This window comes from Phacochoerus africanus, chromosome 4, assembly GCF_016906955.1.
Source record: "Phacochoerus africanus isolate WHEZ1 chromosome 4, ROS_Pafr_v1, whole genome shotgun sequence".
Classification (NCBI taxonomy): Eukaryota; Metazoa; Chordata; class Mammalia; order Artiodactyla; family Suidae; genus Phacochoerus; species Phacochoerus africanus.
The window spans coordinates 108483499-108499188 of record NC_062547.1 but is presented as its reverse complement, the minus strand read 5'-3'; the positions used below and the strand labels follow the sequence as shown (position 1 = coordinate 108499188).

Genomic DNA, 15690 nt, shown 5'->3' with positions numbered 1-15690 from the left:
GACTACCTAGAACTCTTAAAAAAAACTAATTCTTTCAAAAGCTCCTCAAAATTTTTTAACTCAATGGTTGTTTTCTTTCAAATTACAAAAGAAAGCATAGTTTGGAGTTCTCTTGTAGCTCAGTGGGTTAAGGATCCAGTGTTGTCACTGCTGCAGCTCAGGTAGTTACTGTGTGCAGGTTTGATCCCTGCCCTGGGAACCCAAGTTGTGGGTGTGGTCAAAAAAAAAAAAAAAAAAAGGAAAGCATAACATTTTAAGTTTCTGTGTGTAATGATAAGGAAAGCATAAATGATGGTAGGAAGGACAGTGATCAAAAACAGGTTTGCTATTTTACTTGCCAGAGATTCAACGTGCAAATACATACTATAAGGATACAGAACAGAATGTTCAGAATATTTCAAATATATAAAGCAACAGATACTTGAAAATGTGCTTAGAGACATAAAACTTCTTCCATGTGATAGTTTTTACGAAAGTACAAAACAGACAACTATATGATGGAGGATAATGTGAGAAAAAGAGTGTATATATGTATGTGTGACTGGGTCACCTTGCTGTACAGTAGAAAATTGACAGAACACTGGAAACCAGCTATAAGGGAAAAAATAAAAATCATTTAAAATAAAAAACCAGACAACTATGTAATAATTGATATAAACACTAAAATGAATAGGACAATTTCTGCTTTTTACCTCTGTGCCTCCCAGGTTATTATAAAATATTATAAGCACATATGTTTATATGTATATATTTCAATCTGAGTTATCAGTAACATCTTTCTTTAAATTGACAGTTATCACAGACATTGTACATTAAATTCCTGTTTTGGAAATTATCTGAGATAAACAACAAAGATAAACTCTTATAATCTAAGCTTATGTAGCAGAGAAGCATGAAGCAACAAGAGACTGACAACTTTTCAAAAACCAAGAGCTGATTAGCACACAGTTGAGCCATATATGTGTGGGGTGGTGGGGCATAAAATATACATATTCTGCCAGATCAAGTCAAGGGATGATCAATGAATACTTCTGTAAAATATAATTTCTTTTATAGAATCAGATAAAGCTGTAAAAAATATGAATAATTTGTAGTTAAACTGTATAAGCAAAAGAAGAATATGATAACTTTATTTATGAAGAAACATTTGGAATTTGGAAGGTGATAGGCTGCTCAGATCTGTCACAGACCTACTGATTAGTTGGCTGATAGTTTTATGGAACTTATGTAGAGTTGTAGTAGGAGAACAAAAATTTCAAAATTACATTCTCTTGCTTTAAAAAATATACATCATGGAGTTCGCATCGTGGCCCAGCAGTTAACAAATCTGACTAGCATCCATGAAGATGCAGGTTTGATTCTTGGCCTTGCTCAGCTCCAATTTGACCCCTAGCCAGGGAACTTCCATATGCCATGGATGTGGCCCTAAAAAAGCAAAAAATAAATAAATAATTAATTTTAAAAAATAGGGAGTTCTCGTCGTGGCGCAGTGGTTAACTAATCCGACTAGGAACCATGAGGTTGCGGGTTCGATCCCTGGCCTTGCTCAGTGGGTTAAGGATCTGGCGGCGTTGCCGTGAGCTGTGGTGTGGGTTGCAGATGCGGCTCTGATCCCGCGTTGCTGTGGCTCTGGTGTAGGCCGGCAGCTACAGCTCCGATTTGACCCCTAGCCTAGGAAACTCCATATGCCGCGGAAGCGGCCCAAGAAATGGCAAAAAGACCAAAAAAAAAAAAAAAAAATACACACACACACACATATATACACATCACACAATTATTTGAGCTTCCTGACTGTTACAGTCTTTTGGGTATATTTTTCCTGAAAGCTAATATGAGTCCCTGAAGTAGTTCTTATTAATGATGCATTCAATTGAATAAAAAATATTGATTCAGCTTTGTCAACCTAAAACTTAAGTAACACAGCTTACAATGCTATTATATGTAGTTAAAACCGCATGGCAGTAGCTAGAAAAAATATTTAAGTTTATGAAATGTAAGTAACATCACTAACAAAGCAGAATTTATAAGATAGTCATGGGATCATTATTAAATTTAAATATAAAATTTTATTAGATAGAACCATTGTAAGAATATGCAAGGTATTACTAAATCAGAGGACACTAAGAAAGGGCAAACATGAAGTGACTCTTTCTTAGTACTATGAAACACCAAAGAGTTCCTCCTATTTCTGAAACTCTATTTTTGATATGACTTTCTTTACTGAAACATCATGACCATTCTCCGAAAAACAAAGGTACTGGATTCAACCATCAATGATGTATATTTTCCCCAATTTGTCTATGATATTGGATAAATTAAGGTCAGCACATCTAAGCCTCACAGTATGTTTCAGTTTCACATTCATATGTAATAGGATGAAGTCTCATCATTTATTATCCCTTTAAGGATTAAGTTATATTCCTCATTATTCAGAAACATTTTAAGATTTGTAATTGCATAATGGAAATTTAAATAATGTGAGAATTCAAATGAATCTTTCCACAGAAAAGAAAATCATGGACATGGAGAACAGACTTGTGGTTGCCAAGGGGGAAGGGGAGGGAGTGGGATGGATTGGGAATTTGGGGTTAACAGATGTAAACTATTGCCTTTAGAATGGATAAGCAATGAGATCCTGCTGTATAGCACTGGGAACTATATCTAGTTACTCATGGTGGAGCATGATAATATAAGAAAAAAGAATGTGTACATGTATATGTAACTGGGTCACCTTGCTATACAGTAGAAAATTGACAGAACACTGTAAACCAGCTATAATGGAAAAAATAAAAATCATTATAAAAGAAAAAAATGTGAGGATTATGTTTTCTCTGACTTTAGGCATTTAAAATTTGTTTCCCCTTTTTTAAGATGAAATTTTGAGATAAATGTAGATTCATATGCAGTTGCAAGAAATAATACAGAGTGATTCCGTGTACACTTAACACAGTTTTCTCAATGGTAGCATTCTGCACAACTGTAGTACAATATCATAAACAGGATAGTGATATTGATAAAGTACAGTGATCCTATTTATCTTTTCCTTTACATTGTGTATTTCCTAAATTTTTCATTTATTCTTGCAGTTTATTTGCTTGGGCATAAAATATACTAATGTATTCCTTCTCCACCCCACCCCCACCTAGGAGTTAGTAATATGGAAAGCTGGGTCCTCATAATTCTTACCAAGTGATAGCCACTTGAATTGCAGACAGTGTTCTGACCCACTACTGATAGCTAATAATAGTGGCAGCCAATTGTCTATTGTATATCCTGACAAAACTGGAGCCTATCAGACCTCCTCCTATTTGCAAAATGTCAAACCATACAGGAAGCCCGACATACTTGTTCACTTGATTTCCCCAAGCAACAGGTTGTAGTACATTTTGGTCTGTCTTGCCAATGACTTACATATTCACCATTAGTCTTAAATCTCTGGTCCTACTATTTTAGGCAATAACATTCCTACAGTGTATTGATGAGAAAGCAGATCTTCTCAACCCCACCTTCAGAGGGATATGTTGAATTCCTCTAACTTAAATCATGATTTTTATAGCTCCAGCTTATTTCTCCAGACACTTAAATATTTTAAAATGTTAATTCTAGCTTAAATTACTCAATGGCAGCTCAAAGTCAAGGACCTGCAATGTTGGGCTTGGCTTCCAAGAAGACAAGCTATGTCAAGCAAGAAATATAAATAACCCAATCCCACAGTTCTTATGGTAGTCAGATGGAATGAAATGTTGTAGCTGATGCGTAGGTAAGTGAAAAACATCTTTTTATCAATGGTACTGTTCTGCACTGCTCATGAATACTGAAAAAATGTATCAAGATGTTGACGTTTTGCTGTCACAAACCCAAACTGTGTGTAGGCATCTATACTCATAATCTAGAATTGTCAAATTTCTAATGGAGGCAATGGTAAAAAAATAGAAAAATTAACTAATTTTTATTTTTATCTTATTATCCATTTTTGGTGATATTGTAATAATTTGTGAAATAGCAAATTAAAGAGCCCAAAGAAAAATAAGTTAAAAAATAAACTGTAGAGAAAATAATCAAATTTTTATAATAAAAAACTAGATACACAGAAAATATCATATCTCTTGACTTATCAAGATATTTTCTTAGTATCTTATTACAGTATAACAACTAATAATACAGTTTGATTTTTAGGGTTTTTTTGCTATCACAAATTACTCCCACGTTTTTAGCATGTACAGATGGAATTTTATTTGATGCTTTAGACCAGCCATTTTTCCTATGGTATTCAGCTCTATGATTATTCTTCATAGTATTACTACACTTCCCCTGTATCCATTAACAATCTCAGTGATTAGGCAAGTTCTCTTGAATTAACTGATTAGAGAATCTATTCATTTAACCACCATCTCTAAAACAAAGGAAAAAAAAGCACAAAGCATAAAAACATAGCAAAACAAAAACCAAAGATAACATTCTACATATATTAGCATCATTTAAATATGTTAATTTGCTTCATTAACGCAAATAACAAATAATAACATTTTAGAATTCTTAGGAAGATTATTACTTTCAAGGAACTAACCATAGCACAATAGGCCCAACTATTTGATTGAAAATCTTTTGTGATACTCCTTAACAGATGTCTATACATTTAAACGGGCAGCATCAATCACTCAGTGGATTGGGTGACAAGTGCTAATCCTTTCAATTGGGATAGCTGGAGCTTCACGCAAGTAACAACTGGCCCCTAGCAGTTACAGGGGGAAAGTGTAAGGAATTGATCTTTTTTCTTAAATGAGAGAAATCACACACACATGCACGCCCCACAATTAAATCTGCCAAATAAAGTAATTTATAAACTCTCTTGTAATTCAAACAAAAGTAACCCTTGAATAGTTCATAAATGGATGTCAGATTATAGAGCTGGATACACCATTGCTATAGCAAACTGCTTATTTAGTGTTCTAAAGCAGTCACCCCGCATTATATGCTGCAGAGAGGTCTTTATTTCAACCACATTTAACTTTTTACAGGATATAATAATACCCTGCACATTTCACATAGTGCCTGGAGCGCTGCTGATTTCTGTTTGCTTCTCTGAAAAAGCACTCAGTGGAAAAGACTGAACTGCAGCCTGTGGGCTGGAATTCATCAGTTCTTTATTTTAGCAGTTTGAATTCCCCATTAATGATTTTTCACATTAGCAGCTAATCAAATAGTTTAGATAAGGCTAAAAAGAAATGCTTTTTATATTCACATACAAAAGAACTAGAATAGGGAGAAAATAAACTTCTGTGCCATCAATCAAAATTAAGGGAATGCAAAATAAATAATAGCAACTGAAGAGATAAGTAAAATATAATGTTGTAATTATATAAATTAAAGAGGCTGGAGAAAGAACCATAGGTTTTCAAGTGAGAAAAGTGGAAATGTACCCTCAATGCTAAGAAAGCAAAGATATACCATACAAAGGCTAAAGACTTTAAATGGAATATAATTTAATACTATGTTAAAAACACTTCTGAATATATACACATTGCAAATATTCCCTATGAGGAGGAAAAGAGATGGACAGACAAAGAAACCAGCATGACTGTTTAGTGCCAAGGTGGACCTATCACTAGAGACATCTCCAGTAGGGATGAAAAGGACAAAGAACCGAATATCACAGCACCAGGCACTGTTTGGTCAGTAAGGCCACTTGGGATGAGTCACTTAATGAAGAACTTTATGTTACTCCACAGGATGAGACACATTCTAACACCCTCATTTTTTGGACTAAGAAACAGAGAAAGGGAGTTCAAATGTCTTGATATAGGTCTCGAGGCTAGGAAATGGTAATGAAGATTCAAACCCAGGTCTCCTGTCTTAAAAAAGTGGATGGACTGGGAGTCTGGGATTAATAGATGTAAACTATTAATAGATGTCAACTAAATGTTTACATTTAGAATGGATAAGCAACAAAGTCCTGCTCTATAGCACAGGGAACCATATTCAATCTCTTGGGATAGACCATGATGGAAAAGAATATAAAAAAGAATGTGTGTATACATACATGAATAATGGAGTCACTCTGTTGTACAGTAGAAAGTGGAACAACATTGCAAACCAACTATACTTTACAAAAATCTTTTTTTTTGTTGTTTTTTTTTGTTGTTGTTGTTGCTATTTCTTGGGCCGCTGCCGCAGCATATGGAGGTTCCCAGGCTAGGGGTTGAATCGGAGCTGTAGCCACAGGCCTACGCCAGAGCCACAGCAACGCGGGATCCGAGCCGCGTCTGCAACCTACACCACAGCTCACGGCAACGCCGGATCGTTAACCCACTGAGCAAAGGCAGGGACCGAACCCGCAACCTCATGGTTCCTAGTCGGATTCGTTAACCACTGCGCCACGACGGGAACTCCACAAAAAATCTTTTTAAATGTGTTTTTCTCTTACTAGAATTGACATCATTGGCCTGGAAAATCTCCCCACCAGTTATCGAATTTAATTTGTATAAGAGATGGAAGAATAGTTACATAGCCAAGGAGAATCAGAGAAAGTGGCATAGGACAGGAAGAAAAGAGCTAGAATAAAATGGGAAATGGCAATATGAGAGAGAAGAGTAAAATATGGAAACATTCTATTTGTAGAACTCCTTACAATTTTCTCTCAGATGAAAGTACTTAGTAAGATACCACTCAATTCTCAAGGTATGAAAGAATTTACAGATACTGAAACAGAACCCCAAGCAGATATATCTTAACTGAGACTCCAGAACACTAGTCAGGAAAATCTTTTTTTTTTCTTTTTTTTTCTTGTAGGGCCACACCTGTGGCATATGTAAGTCCCCAGGCGATGGGTTGAATTGGACCTGTAGCTGCCGGCCTACACCACGGCCACAACAATGCCAGATCCAAGCCACATTTGCCACTTACACCACAGCTCATGGCCATACCAGATCCTTAACCCACTGAGTGAGGCCAGGGTTTGAACCTGCAACCTCATGAATACTAGTCACATTTGTTTCCACTAGGCCATGATGGGAACTCCAGTCAGCAAATCTTGAAATGATTTTTACAAAAGTTTAGGAAGCAGATAGTTTTCTGAAACAATAGATATTGGCAAAATTTCATAAAACACTGATGAAGTTTGTGAGCTATTTGGGAGGAAAATGGGAGAAGATTCTCAGGAGACCACTTCTCTATGTACGAAACTTGCTAAACCAATCATTCACCTAGACAACTTTTATAAACATGTATAAAGATATGAATAGTCATGCTCATCAAACATATCTAATACCAGTTTGGGAGGGAGCGCTCATTCTCTGGTTAATTAAGAATAAAATAACATCTTTAAATTGAAGCAATGTTAAATCTAATACAGTGAAATGTAACTGGAATAAAATCCTGAATTCAGTATTTCAAAAATACCACATAAGTATAAATTTCCAGTAAAGCTTTAGCACAATTTTGTGAAACATATACTTGAAGATTCTATTAGATCACAACTTTATTTATTTATTTATTTATTTGTCTTTTTGCTATTTCTTTGGGCCGCTCCCGCGGCATATGGAGGTTCCCAGGCTAGGGGTCTAATCGGAGCTGTAGCCACAGGCCTACGCCAGAGCCACAGCAATGCGGGATCCGAGCCGCCGCATCTGCAACCTACACCACAGCTCACGGCAACGCCGGATCATTAACCCACTGAGCAAGGGCAGGGACCGAACCCGCAACCTCATGGTTCCTAGTCGGATTCGTTAACCACTGCGCCATGACGGGAACTCCTAGATTACAACTTTAAGACAAAGAAAAAAAGTGAACGCAATCCTTTTATACTAATAGATCTAGAATATAGATCAAGGAAAGTAACTGCATTGCTAATCAGATATATGAGTTGTTGTGGCCATTTAACCAAATGCTTTAAAGGACTGATATACCAGAGTGCCTTCAGATGAAAGTATCATGTCAGCCTGAAGAGTGGCTAAGGGCCTTGAGGATATTTAGTCTGGAGAAGATAAGACTTCTTTCAAATATGCAAATAACTGACATGAATAAATGGAAGTAAATTCATTTTGCATTTAGCTCTCATGAAGGTGAAGTTACAGGATTCAGATTTGAATTTAACATAATAACTTTATGACATCAGATGAGTCCCATAATTGGAAAGTATGTCATATCTAGGGAATTTCAGAAATTTCTTGGCACTAATGGAGTTCAAGCACCAGATGACTGGAAGAGTTTGGATAGTGATGTCTGCATTAGGCAGGAAGTTGGAGATGACCTCTCTGGTGGACACTTGCTATTCTGGAAGGCCAATGTCTACGGCCCTGTTTTGTACTAATGAAATATCAATTTTTCTTTAGCTTAGGCTCAGTCCACTTGCTTTTGACAATGTCACATTCCAGGGATAGAGCAAAAAACATAGGCTAAGCCAAAGAATGGATTTTATTCCTCTGCCCATAATGATTGGTTCAGGGATGGAGGTGACATGACCTAAAGTTAGGTCAAAGAATGCTAAAAGACTTAATTTAAGGATTTCCTGCTGACCTACCAAGAACACTGACCATCTCTTCTGCAATTCTGAAGATGCAAGTGGGGAAGGAGACTCATCAGGGCCTAAGAATAGAGCCAACCAGAGCAAATGTGTTAAATAGATCCTAAGGATGTTGTTTAGGTTACCATTCCCTTAAAGTTTTTATTTATACTAAGTAATAAATTTCTTATTTTCTAAGCCAGATTGTGTTGGGTTTCCTCTCTTATTGGTTACAAAAAGAATTCCAAATAATACAACTTCCAAAATCTTTCAACTCTAGGTGAAGATATGACAAGTGATATAATAGAAACAACCTTTAGCACAGAAATTAGGGCTAAAACCCAAGGTTTACTTTAAGAGGGTATGTGATGTGAGGCCTGCAGAGCAGCACCTCAACTATAGCTGAGATAAATTTAAAAAAAATGCCAGAGGAGTTCCCGTCGTGGCGCAGTGGTTAACGAATCCGAGTAGGAACCATGAGGTTGCAGGTTCGGTCCCTGCCCTTGCTCAGTGGGTTAACGATCCGGCGTTGCCCTGAGCTGTGGTGTAGGTTGCAGACGTGGCTCGGATCCCGCGTTGCTGTGGCTCTGGTGTAGTCCGGTGGCTACGGCTCCGATTCGACCCCTAGCCTGGGAACCTCCACATGCCGCAGGAGTGGCCCAAGAAATAGCAAAAAGACAAAAAAAAAAAAAAATGCCAGAAAGCAAGCCTTTTTACAATGGTAGTGATTTGAAGACAGACACCCAGGAACAGCCTTTATTGAGGCAGGAGCTCCCCGACTCCTGCTGGGAGGCATTTAAATTTTACAGAGCTGCAGCTGCCAAGATGCCCTAACCCCAGGGCAGACAAGAGACTCTTTAAAGTTTCACAACACCCTGCTGGTAATAGGCATTTCCTATTTCACCTAGAAGGGTCTAAAAGTAGCCATAATAAAGTAAGGGACAAATAGGGAGGAAAATAGAAATCAAAGTAAAAAAGGGAGTGACAGTCATCTTTCAGGAGGGTAAGTGTTTTATCATCATTATTACTATTACTATTATCTTTGTGGCCATGCTTATTGAGCAAGACTGAGTAGAAGAATAAGAGCTGATCAAGGCTACAAGGTAGGAACGAAAAGTAATGTTTATAAAAACAGTTGATGTGATGATACCCAAAGAGTTTCGAGTAGAGAGTATTAATTAAGAGCTATTATTAACTCTAAGCATTCTATGATAAAGAATGATCAACTCCTAAAAATTAGGGGATATAAATGGCTAAGATCTGATTTAAAACAAGCTCTGGCCTTATGGAATTTATAATTTTGTGAACATGAGAAGTATTAGGATAGGAAAGATCCCAAGGAAAATTAATACAGGATTTTTTACTCCTCTGTCCAAAAAGTAGTAGCAACAAGAATGCAATTTTCATCCAAACTTTAATTTCCATTGTCTCTCACCAGCACATCATAAATTCCTCAGAAAGGTGCTGTCTTTTTTTTTATTTTATTTTGTACAATAGTTGGATATTCAGTGAGGGAGAAGAAAAACTATCTACTTTGTCTATTTTACATAATGGACTTATGAATGTAGCAAAGATAGTTATGCATGTCCTTCAACGAGCAGGGCCAGCACATCCAAATCTATTTTCCTAAACAATAGCTAACAGAGTAATCCACTTCTAATTCTTTTCCTGAATAAGAAAGAAGAGAATGGTTAAAAGCAGAAATCAAAGTGCCATAAGAGAACTTTCTTATAACCATGAACTGTAAAGGCTGCTAGAGGCCAACAGACAATACAAGAGAAGCAAAGGAAGACAGTAACACGTATTCTTGCATCCAAAAGATACAGATGAAGAAGAAAGAAGAAACAGATTTAATGGGCTAAATCAGCATGCCTGCTTTGAAGAAGTCTCGCATTTTTAACAATGCACCTTTGTCGATACCATTTATCAGGGTAAACACACGGGGGCTTTGGCAATGAAACTGGAATCTATTTACACGTGACACTGGCTATCTAGATAAAAGCAAGATGCCATGAAACAGCAGCTCTTCAAGTTAGGACTGCCATATAAGTCACAGAAAATGTTCTTAATGTGGTTCTTGTTACATAGACTTGTGTCATCTGCCTCAAGCTGGCCTTTACTGATCCTCTTTTTTTTTTTTTTTCCTCTCTATTAAACTATTCCAGCCTCTGCTGTTTACTTGGAATGAATATCACATTAAAATGGAAAATTTGGACTTTGTCCAATTTAGCTTTAGCCAGCTGAAACAGTATCAATGGGAGAAAATGATGCTGTAATTTTCTCATCTGGTAAAATGTAGCTAGAAATCCATGCAGAAAATGTAACAATATTCATTAAAATGAAGAATATGCTACAGTGAATAGTAATAGTTTGCTTTTGAAAGCACTTGTTAAAATACCATTAGATGTTCAATAATAACTAAGACGGTGTAACAGAGATGTATGAATAGGGATGTTGAATTCGATTGCTTTAACTCTGAGGTGATCTCTTTCTCAGATTCCATTTTCAAGTGCGACAACTGGAAAGGATAATTAAACTAACAAAGCTATCAATCTATTTTGAAATGCTGATTGAATTCTATCTTCAATTGCACAAAGAAAACTACATACATGTATATGTGACAGAGCAAGTTCAGCATAAACTTAATCACCATCTCTGAAAATGGAGGGAAAAAAACCAATTGAATGGTATATACGGATTCTCAATTATCCAAAGGAGACCCTACAGTTGTACACTTGAAAGGAGAAGATTCATTATATTTCATTCATAAGCTATTGTAAAATTACCTTCATATGCAAATTCGTGATAAAATAAATGAATAAATGGATATTCGTTACTTGGGAGAATTAAGATAACATGCTAAATTTTGGAATAAGCTTTTAAAAATAAAATCATGTACATATGTTCACAATCCTCTAAAAGGCAGTAGTAGGGAGTTCCCTTTTGGCACAATGGGTTAAGGACCCAGCATTTTCATTACAGCCCTGCTTGCCTGCTTGGGTGGCTGCTGTGGCCAGGGGTGCTGCAAAAAAAAAAAAAAAAAAAAAAAAGGAAAGAAAGAAAGAAAAGAAAAAGAAAGTAAAAAAAACTGCAGTAAGTACCACAACATAGGTGGGCCAAGTCTGGAGTCAGATGGAAAGCAACAGAAGCCTGGCTTGCTAATTGTGAAATTTGTGGCAGAACACTTACCTTCTCTTGGTTTCTTCATCTGTGAATGAAAATATGAACGACAGTGATAATAACAGTACCTAACTGTTTTGAGATAATTTATGTAAACATTTAGAGCAGTCACTGGAGCACAGTAAAACTCAATAAACGTTAGGTATTTTTTACCAAAAATTCCTGTCAGAAGATAGTGGAATATAGAATAAAAGAGCAGGGATATTAGGCTCAGTGTTATTCTTAAGTCTTCTGTGCTCATGAAAAGAGCACATCTGAGTAATAAAATGTGAAGGCTGAGGCACTGATTATTTCTAAACATGTGGTAGCCAAACTGCTCCAACCACAGCCCTGGAAGGAAGGCTAACTGTTATCACTGACAGGGAGCAGGCTTTTAAAGGCAGAGTCCAATGGCCTTAGAATAGTTCTGTACCAAGTATATGAAAATAACAAAATGCTTTTTTGTAGCCAGCTAATAACTTTTCTGAGTTGATCATTTATCATGATGCACTTTCTCTGAAGTCTTGAAATGCCTCAGCCATGTACAACTTTAACTGCCTTTAATGTTATTCCTTAGGACTGTGAAGGTAGCTTCAAGGAGAAGGGAGCAAAACAGTAAGTAGGCAGAATCAGAGACAGTTACTGCTTTCTTTCCATAAACCAATTTGTGAAACTATCTTGTTCTTTTTTTTTTTTCTAGCCGCACCCCAGAAGTTCCCAGGCCAGGGATTGAACCTGTGCCACAGCAGGGACGCAAGCTGCTTCAGTAACAACACTGGATCCTTAACTTGTTGCACCACAACAGAATCCAAAACTATATTGTTCTCAAGTGCACAGGACTTCCTCTCTTCTACTTACCACCGTCATTTGTTAAAAGAACAAATATGTTTGCTCATGAAAATTAAGTTCAAAAAGAACCTTGATAGTTCTCTCACCCATTATTCTTAATTTTTTGAAAAGTGATGCATGCTATTTTTATTTTCATTTATTCCTTGAAGGAAAAATTATTACTTACTTTCCATCCCAGACATGGTCACCTCTGTGGAAAATCACCAGGTTATTCTTAGGGTCCAGAGCCACCCCAGAAACCTGGCCTGGTAACAAGTATACTCCGGGCCAATCCAGTGCCTCTTCTACATGGAAATCTAAAAGATAAATCCGTAATACATTTAGTGTAAAATAGAGCTAGCATAAACTCATGAAAATTCACAATGATTGTAAGGAATTCATGCAGTAATGTCACTGGATGCAAAGAAAAAAAAATCAAGCCGTGCGCTACATAAAATATTACCACATGCACATGCCAAGTAGCTTCCTGAGCTATAAATAAAGTAAGTGCCTGTGAACTAGCTTGGGGACTATATACTCTTTTCCTGTTTATAAGAGGACTTGTAAAACCAGCTCATCCTTAGGTCATTAAGGAGCAAATGTGAGACTGCCTTCTTCTGGACAAGATTCTTTCTTTAAATTAGTATCTTTGGAAAATACAGCAACATGGATGGCATCATTTTAATACAAAGCTTTTAAATGTTGTAAATAAATAGCATAAGCCTGTGTGTGTGTGTGTGTGTGGCTATTTGTCTCTCATATCTAACTTCTGTGTAAATTGCAGATGTTCAATTACATTAAACCATCACTGATAATCCCTTGCACAAGGAACTATGTAAAATATTAGTCTCTTTTCACTAACTTGAGTGTTCCTGTAACAATGGAAATGGAGAGATATTCTTCCACTGTTTATATTTCACATGAGAAAGGAAAAATGACAGAAACTCTGTGACTGAATGACTTACAAATTATTCTCACTTCTGATCAGAATATACTTATACTTAGAGAATACCTAGGTTCAGTTGTATTCCCTTTTATAAAAATGCTCACAAATAAAGAAGAGGTACAGAGTAGCTATACTGAGGGGATAAAGTTATGAAGATACTGTAAAATCCTTTGTATCGCTGTCAATATTTCCCTCTGAAATGCTTCACCAGAGATGCTGAGAAGTACAAAAGCAGCAATTTGAATCCCCTTTCTCCTTCCCATCCTCTGGAGGATGTGGCAACATGTGGTGAAGTCCTCAAAGATAAGCATTAAAGACTGGAGAAGAAAGGGAAGCACGGGGCTTGTATAATCAGCTTCTGAAAACTTAAGAGGAGGCCAGGGTGAAAATAAACACTTTAAAGCAATTCTCTCAACTACACAAAGGAAAGAGTATTTCACTCAAAATACGTTTGCCTTTGCACATTTAATTTTTTAAAATAAAAACCAACAAAACATAGCACAATCAACAGGATGCCTAGAACAGTTTTGCCTACAATCTTTGCTGAAAAATCTTCAACAGCTATTTCCTAAGTATACTGTCTATGTAAGGCATTATGCTCTGAGAATACAAAGAAATAAAACATTATTTGAGGCCTTGAGGAACTCCTAGGATAAAATGAGAAACAACTGGAAAGCAAATACGTATGACACAGTGTAGAGCAGGAACACAAGCAAGGGTCCATAACCCTTCCTGACGTTTGGCTGGGATAGCGGAGGATTAAGGTCAGACCTGAGAGGTTTCCCAGGGCAAGAAACCTTTGTTCTCACTGAAAGGTTCATCATATATATATTTTAGTAGAGATGCTTCAGTCAGAAACATGGAAAGATGGAAAGTGAGGATGTTTCTAATTGTAGAATATGTTTCAAGACCTTTAAGAAATTTGCCTATCTTTAAGGATATCAGTCTCTGTCAGGTTGGGGTATGGGAGTGAGAGGCGGGATTAACAGACCCTGAATAATCTAGTTTAAACTGGAAAATACATGCTAAATGCAAGGATTTAACCATGAATGAATGCAGTTCTGACCTGTGGGCTCTGGATCTACATTATGTTGAATTTTGAGGTATGCTGCAAGTACTTTATTAGCAGCAGTAAAGCACACAGCTTGGGAATAATTTACTTCTGAAATATGTTCGAGCACATGTGACTATCATTCTCACTCACGTGTGTTTTGCTATGTCTTCTTGAGGTGGAGAGAAGAGGGGCAGGGTTACAGCTGGCATGCCTAAATTTGCAAACAGTTCTGGGCACAGCAGTGGATATGAATGGGCTTTTCAGACCAACAATATTCATCATCTATCACGCTTGTCATCACAGGAGAAAAGGACACAAATTGTCGCTACAGGAGACTGGAAGTCTCTGAAAGTTTTCAAGCATGGGGTGACATGATTAAAACTGTGTTTTTCAAAGTGAACTCAGGAAACAGTGTAAGTATTATAATCAGGTATATATATATGGATTCCCCAAAGATGTTTTACATTATTTGAAAGTTGTTTGACTCTCAGGTTGTGCATAATTGATTCTCATCTCAGTTACAGTTCAGTGGTCATTCTATACTCATTCAGCAGCTCCTGAAGATTCTAGATGGGCTCCAAGGGAGCCCTGAACCTCATAACAATATCGATATTTAACTGCTTTTATCAGCTTCTCAGAGCCCAGCACCACTGAAACTACATGGGATTTCATGAGGGCAGGGATCCTCCTGCATAGGGCAAAGTTCACTTTGATGGCCTCATAAATGCACTCAACTGAACTCTATGCTCCCGTCTCCACTTGCTTATGTTGTCAACTAGCATTTAAACACATGTATAAACTTAAGGTTCACTTATACTACCTCTTTTGACTCCTAGCACTATGCTGAAGACACTGTGAAGAGTCTTAATAAAGGTGCTGAGTGGTTAATAATTTTCATTACAGACAATAAACAAATGTCTTATTTTCTGGAACTTTTCTATACAATGGTCCACCAATAGGTACTGGAAACTAGGTGCTCATGAAGATGCAGAGATAACTAATTCTGATAGAAAATATTCAGTGGCTCAAATAAACATACTGTTCTGGGATCAAATGTGGATTTCGTAAAATATTGGAGATATTGGATAGTGAACTTTAATCTGGCTGTGAATAATCCCAGTTATCACAGCCCTAACTTGAAACACTTGAAAGTCTGCAAAAAGCACTGACTCATAGGTTAACAAATGTTACATTGTTACATCT

At 36.8% G+C, this 15690-nt stretch overlaps 1 protein-coding gene across 2 annotated transcripts in view; it reads right to left on the bottom strand.

Moving 5' to 3' along the window:
- Positions 1-15690, bottom strand: part of PAM (peptidylglycine alpha-amidating monooxygenase) — a 151836-nt gene that overhangs the window by 18436 nt on the left and 117710 nt on the right. For both annotated transcript variants that reach the window (XM_047778367.1, XM_047778368.1), the window contains exon 15: positions 12675-12804. In XM_047778367.1, coding sequence (XP_047634323.1) covers positions 12675-12804 — 130 coding nt within the window. The remainder of the gene's footprint in view (positions 1-12674; positions 12805-15690) is intronic.